Source organism: Rissa tridactyla, chromosome 2 (assembly GCF_028500815.1).
Source record: "Rissa tridactyla isolate bRisTri1 chromosome 2, bRisTri1.patW.cur.20221130, whole genome shotgun sequence".
NCBI lineage: Eukaryota > Metazoa > Chordata > Aves > Charadriiformes > Laridae > Rissa > Rissa tridactyla.
Window position 1 is genome coordinate 67,549,673 of NC_071467.1, and position 13,001 is coordinate 67,562,673.

General features: G+C 42.1%; 1 protein-coding gene across 1 annotated transcript in view; it reads right to left on the reverse strand.

The window, feature by feature from the left end:
• GABBR2 (gamma-aminobutyric acid type B receptor subunit 2) overlaps positions 1–13,001 on the reverse strand; it is a 488,425-nt gene that overhangs the window by 7,629 nt on the left and 467,795 nt on the right. Inside the window, exons 16-17 of the mRNA XM_054191752.1 lie at positions 10,838–11,020; positions 8,304–8,433 (exon numbers count right to left, since the gene is read on the reverse strand). Coding sequence (XP_054047727.1) covers positions 8,304–8,433; positions 10,838–11,020 — 313 coding nt within the window. The remainder of the gene's footprint in view (positions 1–8,303; positions 8,434–10,837; positions 11,021–13,001) is intronic.

A 13,001-nucleotide genomic window follows, 5' to 3' on the forward strand; every position in this document is an offset into this window, starting at 1 on the left:
ATGTGATTCCTATCAGCTGCCCCGGTCCATAGGCTGTCTGCAGGAAGGACAGATAATGATTTCATTAAGCCGCCTCCTGCTGTTCTCTTTCCTGCATAGTGACAGTGTAGAAGATCATCATTTTCCCCCTAGGTAGCTTCAGCTGATTCCTCCAGGAGTCCCGGTAGTCCCTGGCTAGCTGTGCTGAAGCCTGTGGCATCGTTCCTCCCCCCCACGAGAAACCTGTACAAACACAGCCATTTTAAGGTGGCTGTCTGCGCCAGGGATCCTTTCTGCTCCTGCCTGCTTTTCCAAAGTCCCCTGCTGTGTTAAGCCAAATAAAGTCACATGGAAAACATCTGAGTAATGAGGACAGCGCACAGTTTTCATAAATAATTACAGAGCAGCTCCGAATCCATCACCGGCAGTTGTTTGCCACACACATAGAGAAACAGTGATTGCTGCAGGCATTAAGGCAGCACGGAAGGCAAAAACTGGGAAAGGACACTGGAGGATTTGAATGTAAAAATGGGTACGAGGGGGAAAATCAGGAAAATATTGAAGATAAAATGAAAATAGCATGAAAACCACAGTGCATACAGAAGGCTTAAGATGCTTTTCTGTTCTACTAACGCCCAGAATCCCCAAATAATGCTCAGGTCCCAGCATGCTAGGAATATATATGTTACCAATGAGCACTGATGGGACAAAACAAGCAGCAGAAACAGAGTGAGGAATGAAGCTGGAAGCAGAAACAGGAATGTTTTGAGGGCAAACTGCAACATGTGTAATTGCCCTCCCAGCGCGGTCATCCCCAGCATTATTTTGTAGCATTCACTTTCTGCTGTGAAAATTCTAACAAGCAAGTTGGAAAGAAGTGAATAGGTGAGGATGCAAAAATGTGCAGACATGGGGATTGCTGCAGCTCGGAAGAGCAGGAGAGAAGGAAAGGAGAGAGAGAAAAGGAAGATATGGCAGGATTCGGTAATGGTTTAGATGTGAAGAGAGGACAGCAGAGAGTCAAATCTGACAGCGGCTAAGATAAGCAGTGAAGTCTATCATCTCAGGGCAGCCTGAAGTTTGCTGGTGTGGCATTTGCTGTCACAAGAGTTCAGTTTTTATTTTCCATATATCGCATTTCTGTGTATATTGAGCTTGACATTTGCATAAAAGCCTTGTGATGTCTATAAACAGACATGTAGGAAAAAACACTTTTTACTTCCGTGATTAAAAACAATGCTCAGTCCTGAGCTGATCTGAGATGACAATGAAAACTCCTGACTTTATGATACAGACCAAAGTTAAAATTTGAGTAATCCTTGTAATTAGGGACGGAAAAGGTCTATTGTTTAACTATTTTAGGGTCCCAAGACCTTTAGCCAACATATGCAATTTAACCTTTTACAAAGCCACTGAAGACACAATTCTTCATCAAATGACTGGAATATGCAACTGTTGGGCTTTGGGAGTTTGTGATTTCATATATTAATCTGTGTTGTGTGCCCCTAAAGGGCTTTCATGTGCTTTCAGTTGTGCTGTGAGAGAGAGAGAGAGAAGGAGGTGGTCCCTGTCAAAAAGGTGGGGGATTTAGTTTAAAGCAGAGCAGAAATCATATATTCTCTGCCTACTCACCCCTCAACACCAACTGCCCGTATATCACTGTGTGTTATTCTTAATAGACCCTTTTCTACCACTCTTGCAGATGACTCCCTTAATACACTGCATAAATTTCTGTATACCAGGTTGCCATATACAAATTTTAATGTAAATGGATAACATACAGACAAAATCCACATAAAACTGCCACAATGTTGAGATCTTTTTCTTTTTCCTTTGCTTCTTTCAAAATACAAAAAAGTTGGGTAAATCTTATTTGTTAAGCTTTTTGGGAGAGGAGTTGTTAGATTTTTATTCTGCAGCTATGGAAACAAGAATATCTTTCTTTTTTTTTTCCTCTTTTTTTTTTTTTTTTTTCCACATTTACCTTTCATTTAAATGATGAAGAGCAAGATTCTCACTTAGTCATACGCTTCCAGGAGCTGAAGCTTGAAGAAAAAACACTATCGCCATATGCACTTAAAAAACTTAAGGATGGAGGAAACTGATTTTATATAATGTCAACAACTGAAAGAAAATAAATTGAGGGTAACGGTAAACACTTGAGTTCCCAGTTTCCCCTGGAAAGTATAGCACTGCTTTTAGTACTTCCCCGTCTTTTCTTCCTCTGTTCATTAAGTATGCCACTTGACAAATGCCCTTCATTCTCAGGATACTGTCTGCCACTGCAGATGCTACTGAACAAGTTGCACTGGGATGATCTAACTACCTGCAAAATTGAATGCGCCAGAAGCACTTTCTAAGTAATTTTCACCTTTGGAGACCTCAAACCGGAACTCAGAAGTTTGGATAAGTGATGCCTGAGCACTTTCCATTCAGAAAACCGTCGGGAAGGAAGACAAATAGATCTCGAGGGCCTTGCACGGCACTCACTGACGGGTTCATTAGAAAACAAAACCTGCTGCCCGGTTGTCGGTGAGAGCCAGAAGGCTGTAGCTCGGGACCTTTGCCTACCTGCAGCAGGGAAACGGCTTCCAATTAGGAGGCTCCGAGCTGCGGGAGCTGATGGGATGGTGGCTGCGGAGAGGCTGGGCGAGGAGGTCACTGCTCCCAGCTGCTCGCCTCTCCCTCTGCCAGGGGTGACGCTCGCTTCCGACCTGCCCTACCTATAATCACTCCACGACCCGGTGCTGTCAAAATTACCTGGGCTGGCTTAAACGCACCATGCATTTTAACGACTCCTGTGCAGCTGTGGGCAGAAAACACCAGGTGACTGCTGCTGCCGCTGCCATTTCCTCCAAGCTTTTACGAACTGTATTTCTTTATCTAGAAGCTTGTTTTGTTGCCGTTCGTACACTGCAGCTTTATTGAACATCTTCATCATTATGCTTTAGTGGCAGTATTCCTCCGATGGCTTACAACTAGATGGCAGAACTGCTCTTCACCCCACATCTTTCAGTTCCACTGTTGTTTTCTCTTTGCTAGAAAGCATATCTTATGCTCCACAAAGAAGCAAGCGTGGTTTAATAATGACTTATAAGAGCTGGCAGAGATAACCTCGCTGGTTTACTGAAGAACTCTGGAAACTTTAAGGCTAAAGGTAGATTTTAAAAATCTACCGTAATTTCTCACAGTTCTGTTGTTCGGACCATGAAACAAGACTAGCCAGTTGCTGCTTTGCATGTGAATGGGATGAAAGAAAGCAAAATGAAACAAAAATTTAAAATGATAACATTATCTGCTGGGTATATCAGAAAAAGTTCTCCTGAACTAAGCGCACAGCACTAGGCAGTCTCAATCATGACTTACGATAGTTATGTTTTGAAAGAAAGATTTTTTACAAAGAAGGGCCAGCAAGATTCTCCTCTGATTTATACTACTTTAAATCAGAAGAAACTCCCTTTACTACGGATTTATTTCAGTGCAAGAAAAGGCAGGCACTGAACCTCTGGCAGTTTGGTCTCCCTGTTGAAATAGAAACAAGCTCCAGTTTCAGGACTGGAATCCATTTGCTTCACAGAAACTAGTGTATGTATCACTATATGTCTCTATATACAAGGGTTATAATGAACTATATCCTTTCTTTAAAACAGCATTCCTTCAAAGGAGTTATTTCTGAAAGCCCTCCCTTCAAATCTGTGGTTTCAATCTCAAGCTTAATGCCTGAATCGCACTAACTTCATAGAAGTAATATTTCAGCCCCCTCCCACAGATGAACTCTGTTTTGCTTCTTTTGCTTTTATGAGCCATTTGCCTTTGAAATCTGTTTTTCTTTGAGCTGCTCTTACATGGGGAAAAACTAACACTAGGCAACATTGGAGTGGGGTGACAACTGACAGTATGTAGGCATATCTGACATGCAAACAAATGCGCCCAGTCCATTTGCAGCAATGAGTAAAGACCGTTTTCTGGCTCAAAACAGACAAGCCTTTCTGAGCAAGCTACGGTGCCTGCAGAGAAAGAACCTGCAAAAAGAGTTTGTTCATAAGTGGGGACTATTGCAAGGCTCTTTCTTGCTTCTTATGTACTTTCCATAGTACGGCTGTCATTCATTAATTTTCCTAATACGCTACCCTGAAATGTACTGCCAAAGGTAGAAATAAACGGAGGTTCTTCTGCCGGATTTCTTCTCAGCTTGGCTTTATATGAAACTCTCGCAATCTATGAATCATTCATGTACAAATAATTTCAGGTAATAAAATGTCAAACAGAAGTCAAGTAGAGTAAGATTGTAAGATTCCAAGGGCAGCAAAATTAGCCAACCCCACCAAAACACATAGTATCTTCCCTCTGTATTTTTTTCCTCAGTAACTTTTATCCCTGCAGGATCTCGCACGGTAGAAATAACTTCTACCTTCACAAAGTCTCCCCTGTTTCTGGCCCGCCGGCTCCATGGGTGGAAGGAGCCCTTTTGGGAAGCTCTGGTTTGTGCCCGCGCCAGGGTATTTCTTCCCTGGAGCTGCGTGGCACAACCTTCCTCTTTACACAGCGTTGCAGTCACAAGCAGCTGTCCTCCTTTTTCCAAACGTCAGCCTGGAAAACTCAGCCGCGTCTCCAGGCTTGGCTCCCCTTACTGAACGGCGCTGCCAGTTAGGGGACCTGCCCGAGCCAAGCGTGGGTCTCACCCGCAGCCCATCCCCGCCCCAAGCCCCAGATGTAAAGTGTCTTTGCTGCTCCGCCGAGGTGACAAGATCCCGCAAACAGCAAACTGGGGGAGAAGTAACATTGTGCTGTGCACGGAGCCGAGGTCGCCAGCAGACACAGCAACTCAAAATCACCTGAGGAATATATCAGCTGAAGCTAAGGGGATGCCCTTTCAGATTCAACTGGAGAAGCCATCTGAGGTCCCAGAGCTGTGGTCCATGGAGCACGTTGAGAGCTGCTTGACCACACAAAGCTATCTAGCAGTGCAGACAAAAGCCCGCAATAAAAAAAAGCAATCAAACCATAAACTACAGACCACATTTCCTAATTGCTTTTCTTACATAGCCAATTGCTGTAGATGTCTCAGGGACATTACGCATTTGTGAACAAGAGATGAGTGTCTCGGATAATATCTCTCTTTAAATGAGACATACTGCATTGAAATGTGCTGTAAAGGAGTCCCTGTGCCAGCAAAGAGCTCCTGGGCTACACCAGGAGCTGTTGCTGTTAATAACTAACCAGGAACTCCAAAGTTATGAAACTTTGCCTGAGGTCAGGCAGTTATGGGAGTGCACAGCTGTGTCTATCTATTTTGGCTAAAGTAACCTCACTTTGGTATCTTAAATCCATATTTGATATAAATGAGGGTGGTGGGAAGAATCAAATAACCTCCTTTGGCACTTGGCTATAGGAGTTAGAAATTTTAACTCTAGACAATCTTTACAGATCAGAAACCTACTGAAGTGTACAATGCTATTAAAGTTTGATTAGGACTTGTTTGAGACGCATTGCATAAGTCCTGTGTTATTATCTGTTCTCTGAAGCACAGCGCCCTGAATTTGTGTAAGCAATAGCAGTGGGGATACACTACGTGGCATTCTCTATGTGAACTCCTTCAGAACAGCACGGTATTTTATAAAGAATATTGACGCAGGATTCAGCCATGTCCACAATGCAAATGTGGCAAATGATCCGCTCTAAAAAATGATTTTTAGCTCTAAGTCAGCTGCTATTTTTAGCATTTCTCTTCACTGTCCTACTCCCTCTCTCTCAGATCACATTTTTTACAAGGTCTAAGGTAGGCACAAACCTTGTCATTACCTTAAAAACAACAGCAGACGGGCTTGCCCAGTTGCACGGCAGAGGTGAGAGACATGGTCACTTCTAGGTCATGCTAAGAAATTATTTACAATTCCGAAGCTTCCCTCAAGTACCATCAGGGACGCATAATTTCAAGGTTCTGTACTTTCATCTGCAGAAAGTTACATGAAATACATAGCTACAGAAAGCATAGTTATGTCAGTCAGAGTTAGCTTTCCTGTAGCCGTAAGGGCCAGAATTTTTTTAAGTACCATTTAAGTGATGTCTGTTTGCATCTGCACAGAAGCAGCAGTGACTCAGCAGCATGAATTCTCCAAAGCCTTGTTATTCTGATTGGAATGGCAAATTTAAATTAAGCACATAGATTGACTATTGGGAATGGCTGCAGTAAGAGAAATACAGGGGAGATTCAGACATGTAGCTAAGGGACAGGAAAGCAGGGAAAGAGAAGAAAAAAGGGGCAGAAGAATCGGAAACGGAGAGACAGAAAAAGGCCAGCAAGGATTGTTGAACATGGTGGCTCAGAGGCTGGAAGTATGAATGTTTGATGGCAGTGGAGTCAGGATCAGGATACTCCATAACGCTCAAGCTTGGGGCGTTCACCACCAGGTGTGGGATGAAGTTTCAAACAGCTGCTGCAAATTGGGATCCAGGTGTTCCTCATCACCAGATGAATGGATGCTCTAACCTATTCAATATAAAGACAGCCAAGGGAAAACATCCTTCTTCTTCTTCCCCTGTTTTGTGCAGAGCTTTATGTGGTAGGTCCATTCAGAAAACCGTGTCTAGCAACTTCAGTATGCAGAAAAATATCTACTCTGTAAATCCCAATAGTACATAATTCCAAACTACTCTGTACATTAAGGCTCTGTACATACAGGTGATTTTAAACATGTACCGCACAGCAGAAATGCAGAAGTTAGGGAACCGTGCTGGGGAAAACTTAGGAACACAACCTTGGATGCTGGTGCTTAAAGCAGCAGTTAGGCATTGATGTCTTTTGTAGATATAGCCACAAGTAAGTGCAGAAAGGTTATATTTTCTCCTTCATTTCTTTGCCAGCATCCTACTGCTAATGGAGTGCAACCTGCTGTGGGAAGCATCCCATCCTAAATTTATACCTAGCGTATCTCTTGAGAATCACTTTTATTTCTCATACCCAAACTCAGATGGGCATTTGGCACAATGTAATGTATCTTTTCTGCTTGAAATGTTATTCATGATTTATCATTTTCCCTGCAGCATCTGACATGAGTGGAACATTCTATGTGTTCCTTTCACACGCTTGGTAAAACTGCCTCGTCCCACTCACTGATGTTAGTTCTTGCTGCTGATCTCAGCCCAATAATCACACGCCTCCAGCAGCTATTTACGTTTTCCTTTTCCTCCTTTCCCCCCTTCTGTTTTTTAATTTTAAAAAGGACACCGGGAACTCTATGGAGCTCTTCCTTTTTCTTTTCTTTTTTTTTTTTTTGACACAAGTTACACAACCAAATGTATACCCAGGCTAAAACCAAAAGCGCGTGAAAAGGTAAGCTTATCCAACCAAAATTTCAATGTACTTCAAAAGCATATATGAACTGTTGCTGCTGTTCTAAAATTGTTCTTCCACAACTATATTTACAGGAGTAGCTTCTGTTCCACATAACCAAGCTTATGTTGCCACATCGATAGGAAGCCTGAGCCTTGCGTTGCAGCAAACATGCAAGTCTACGGCTTCCCAACATGGGGCAAGCAGTTTTTCCCGTACTATAGTAATATTCAGCTGTACAAAGTCATTTGCCAAAAGTCACAAAGTAGATCCATTCTAGAGTCAGAAATGGAAGCTGGGTGTCCTGGCTTCCACTTTATTGCACTATGCACCGGATCTTATTGCTTCCCAAAAGTGAAATAGCTTTAATGGAAGCAATTCTTTTGCATATATTTCTTCAGGGAGCGATGCAAGAGACACAGTAGAAACAACTTAGGAATATTACAGTAGTCATGAAATCCTTTTTTATCAGTTCCTAGGGAAGAATTTTCATACATGAGTGCCTTCAATTCTACATTTAGAGTCCAAATCAGCACTGAAATATTTACATGTTTCCCTTCTACGTGCTTGATAGCAGTGTCCAAACGCATGATGTGAACGTCCTACTCAGATGAGCACATATTAAACCGGGCCTCCTACTGCTGAAGGCTGGCTCAGATAATTCTTACAACATCTGAAACAGTCTGTGATGTTCCTCTCTCCGCGCAGAACAGAAGACTTGACTTCTGAACACAAGTATGTTTTTCAAAGTTTCCCATTTTACCACATGTATTGTACACATAGGACACACAATAGAAGACATGCGTACAGAGAAATAACTACTCAGTGGGTATCATGCAGCTTTTTAGGTTAATCTGCATGCTTTCCACAATGCAACCAAAATATTTAAAGCTCTGTCTTACCACGGTCTGAGTGCCCTGGCACCAATCCAATGAGATCGCTATTAAAACCTCTGTGGATTAAGCTACTGACGGATCTTACGAATGCTCACCTTTGCTGTCTGTGAAGTTCCGTATACTAAGAATGTCATTAAGATCCTGATAGTGGTTCTGCTTAATGTATGTTGTTTTCTCGGGAGTGTCCTGAAGCTGCATTGTGACCTCTTCCAAGTCTTTATCCAGCTGCAAAACAGAAAGAGTACGAATCCCTAAAAATTCAAGAGTTGTTGCTTCAGGTATCTGCAGTAGCTGCATAGTTTTCTATAATTAGACTAGAAGGCAGGTGGTAATGCAATCGCCACACTGTGCCAAATGCAGTTTTCTTATAGCACTAAAACACTACCTCTAAAAGTCACGCTACAAGTAACAAACCGTGTTCAGCTGCGATATTGCACACCGGGCACATGAGGAGAATAAGCTTCAGTTTAAGCAATTTGGGTATACTGCTGAATAAGAAAGAAATGGGCATTAGAAAGCCCAGTCTGAAAACACCTCAACTACTTATTATTTACGCATACAAACGTGGCATACATAGCTATAACCACTTTGTTGAGTCAATCAAATTATCGAACATGCAGGAGAATAGAAGTGAACTATGACATTAGGGGCGTGTCCAGCCATGCGAGTGACTGCAGTTAACTCTAAACTCTATCAGGAATGTTTTGTTTTCCTAAAGATTATTTTTACTCCTTTTACCTTTCTTAGAGAGGCAGACTCCTGTTAGACTTTTTGTTTGCGTTTCTGTGTGCATGAAATTTCTAAGAAACTCCAACTCACAGTTTTTAGTTTTGGGGCTGAGAACACACTATACTTCAGTGATTTGAAAATTACCCCCATGTTTTATATCTTTTGTGTCTTAAACTGCGTAATCTGATGTCTAGCGCCAAACTGCCACTCGAAGCATAATTTACCAAGAGGGAAAAAAAATGGAAATAAGAGGAGGGGGAAGAAACAAAAATCCCAGTCCTCTCTCTCCCCCAAAGCATCCTTTAAGACTGGAGGGAGAGGGAGAGAAGCACAGATGTTTCCTGACTGGAAGGGCCACAGCAGAAATGCCGGGTTGGCGCACCCTTAGCCTTTAGCACCGAGCTGAACACAGGCTGCTCTCCCCGGAGGCTGACTGGTATTCAATTGGCTACGGCCCCAGTAGAAGATAACCAGATACAAGCATCTTAATGGCCTTCTGGCATGCTCTCTGTGAACAGTTGTCCAGGATACGGTGTCCAGAGTACGTCCCACTCACTACTGGTTTAACTGAATATTAAAAGTGCTGAATTTAGATTTACATTATTTCCTTATAGACCTGACATAGCAACTCACGGTAAATAAGCCAGAGCGGTAGCTACTAGCTATGGTAGGCCATGCTTCAAATCCCTGTGACAATTAAACTCTTATTTGTACCTACTGGTGCTGGGTATTTAATTTGATTTATTTAAGAGAAGTCTAAAAAGGGCCCTCATGCACAAATATGGCTCCGTTGCCCTGACCAGCCTTACCTGTGATCACCATCATGAGCCTTGCAAGGCACAGGCTGAGATCTTTTGAGTCAGGAGGCTTAGTAGAAAAAAATACAGCAGGATAAAGAAACAGAAATAGCCAGTAGCCAGCTGAGCCTTCATTAAAAATTGCAGGGCTCTCACATGAAAGGGACCTAGCACAGCTGAAGAACCAAATTTCTTTAACAAGGCAGGCATAGCTTTTGCTTTTGGAGTTACTGGTAGTCTGATGGTTACCTAGGCAATTGTCGCTAGTTAAGATATGGATGAAGAATGGTTGCAATAAAATACCTTTACTTCAAGTTATAAGAATACTGCCCAGACTAGGCAAGCACAGGTTAATTTTTTTGTAAGATATAGATCAGTTATGGTTATCTTGTCTCACAAAGCAGGCAGTCTTCAAGGCTGATTTGTCATTATTTGAGGTCTCCTGAGCAAGGACGGACATAATTACAAAATATACATGTTATAGCTCTAATGGAATTCATCTGCTCCGTGTACTTAGCCTTTCTCTCGGTAGAGACTGAAGAAGCTTCACGGCCTTTGTGCCAAAAGGGTCAGCTTACATGATCGTAAAGGTCTTTTCTACCTTAAGAAACTATCTAATTCTGTTTCATGGAAGATGTAAAAATCTGTCTAGCAACTTTTTGAGTGAACTCTCGGGTTGAGAAATAAGAGCAACAGCAGTCTCTGAACTCAGCCATAAACAGGAACAAAGAGAGCTCCTAAGGGAGCTGCGGGCTGCGGGTCTCTCTTACACTTGCATGTAAAGGTTGAGCTTCTAAGCTATTGCTCTGTGGTGCTCAGCAGGTCCATGGGAAGCAGCCGGGTAATTTGCCTGTTACAAATAAATAGGGGAAGTTTCTTTTTAATTTGCTAAGGCACATTTTCATGTTATCACACCTGCAAAGTATTCGCTGTATTAATGAGCTATTCGTACAAATCATCTGTTTCCTATTATTGCAATATTTTTCTATGGGGAAACCTAATTTTTTCCTCCAAAAAGTGGTCAACGTTTAAGCAGATTACAGAATTGCAACAAAAAATATCAAAAGAAGAATTGCCTAGGCAGTATATACAATAAAAAATACCTCTGTAATTTTCATTCTCAAGCGGTGGTTCTCTGACTGCAATCCTTCTAGTCGAGACGTGCTGGCCTGATTGACACTGGTGACTGATGTTGACGTTTTTGAATCTTCTTTCTTTTGATTTTGAGTGAACTGAAATCGTCTGTTCTGTGTGGCTGCATCTGGATTCGTCCTCAGTGTGATGAGCTGAAAGGTTTAAAAGCCTTAAGAAATCCTGTACACGATTTTATTTTTGCAGCTATTTCTTTTGTATGTCAAAATATCGAAAGGCAAACCAAGAGTTCCTTTCTGACTTTCAAGTACAAAATTCTGGAAAGCGAGCTCTGCTTGCCGTGTGCAGTACTTGAGATGATTTCTGTATAACTTTACAGGATAGGTTGAACCAAAATGATTTTGCAAAGAGAAGAGTTCCAAAAAATTAGGAAAAACTAATGAAAAATATATTTAACTGGATTTTAATTACATTTAAAATAAACTTTAATATTTCACCAAACATATTTTTCTCCTTCGTTGATATCTTTGTACTTTCAAAGGATATATTCCTTCTTTAAGAAAAAAACAACCCACCAAGCCCTTCTCTTCCCAAGCACAGTTTCATCTTTCCAAATTTCTCCTTTCCTGTTGTTACAAGTAACACTCAAGCAGAGAGAGGCATGGAGCAGGAGTATTAACAGAAAGAACTCATGGGAGATTGCACTCTGGAGATAACAGAAACTTAATTGGGTTTTAGTGACCCAAAATAAACCAAATCTGTTCAAATAAATTAAACAAGCCACTTAAAAAAAGGTTAACCTTAAACATATTTAATTTAAGCAAATATAAGTAAGATTTAACACCCAGTGACAATGTGAAAATATCACCTCGACATGAGGAGAGAAAGCTACTAGCTGTTTGGCAAGGGGGAGAGAGCTTCTCAGATTACTCTAGAGAATACAGAATTTATGATTACTTGCCAAGCAGCATACATATGTATTTGTATACAGACAAAGCTGAAGGAGCTCCCTGACCTGAGAGCATAGGTACGGCATCATAATCCAAAGCGTTGGGCTGGGAGAAGAGAGAAGGGGCAATCATTTTGTAAGCACATCACACTCGGATTTTGTGGTACAGCCCCATTTTGGAATTGGTTCTGCTTGTTCTTCAGAGCGTGAAACTGTTCTGCAACTGCAGTGGCATGAAATAAAGACCTCACTTGTGACAGAGAGATCTGACTGATCAGACACTGAAGCACTTGGTCCCTGACACGTACTTACAAGTGTGCAGATCAGGATGATGCCTGAAGACAAAAATTTGCCTTTTTTTCAGGTTATAAGGGTGATGGAGAAGGCTGAAGTACTCAATGCCTTCTTCACCTTAGTCTTTACTGGTAAAACTTGCCTCCAGAAATCCCAGAGCCCTAAGGCCCCTAGAGCAACTGAACACCAGTTCATGCAACCTGATGAGCTGTATGCCTGAAGACTGAGAGAGGTAGCCAACGTCATTGCGAGGCCACTCTCAATTACCTTTGGAAGGTGATACTGATTGTGAGAGGTTCCTGAGGACTGGGAGAAAGAAAATGTCACAACTGTGTTGAAGAGAGGTGAGAAGGAGGACCTGGGGAAATACTGCCTCGTCACCTTCCCCTCAATCCATGGAATGTGCTGCAGCAAATCCTCCTGGGAACCATTTCCAAACATATTAAGAGCAAGAAGGTGATTAGAAGCAGTCATTCTTGATTTATGAAGGGGAAATCCTGCCTCACCAACCTGATGTCTTTCTTCAGTGAGTGTCTGGGCTGGTAGATGAGGGGAGAGAGTTCTTTTTCTTGACTTAAGCAAAGATTTCAACACTGTCTCCCATAATGTACTCACAGTCAAACTGATGAGGTACTGAGTAGATAAGTGGCCAGTGAGGTTGGCTGAGAACTGGCTGAACTGCCAGGCTCAAAGGATTGTGGAAGCCAGCCACTAATGCTGTATCTCAGGGCTTCACCCTAGGACCAATACTGTTTAACAACTTTATTAGTGAACTGGACGGTGGGACAAACCACACCCTCAGCAAGTTTGCAGATGATACTCAAAGGGGAGGAAGCGTTGATACACCAAATGATTGTGCTGCCATTCAGTGGGATGTCAAGAGACTGGAGATCTGGGCCAATGGGAATCTCCTGAAGCTGAGCAAAGGGAAA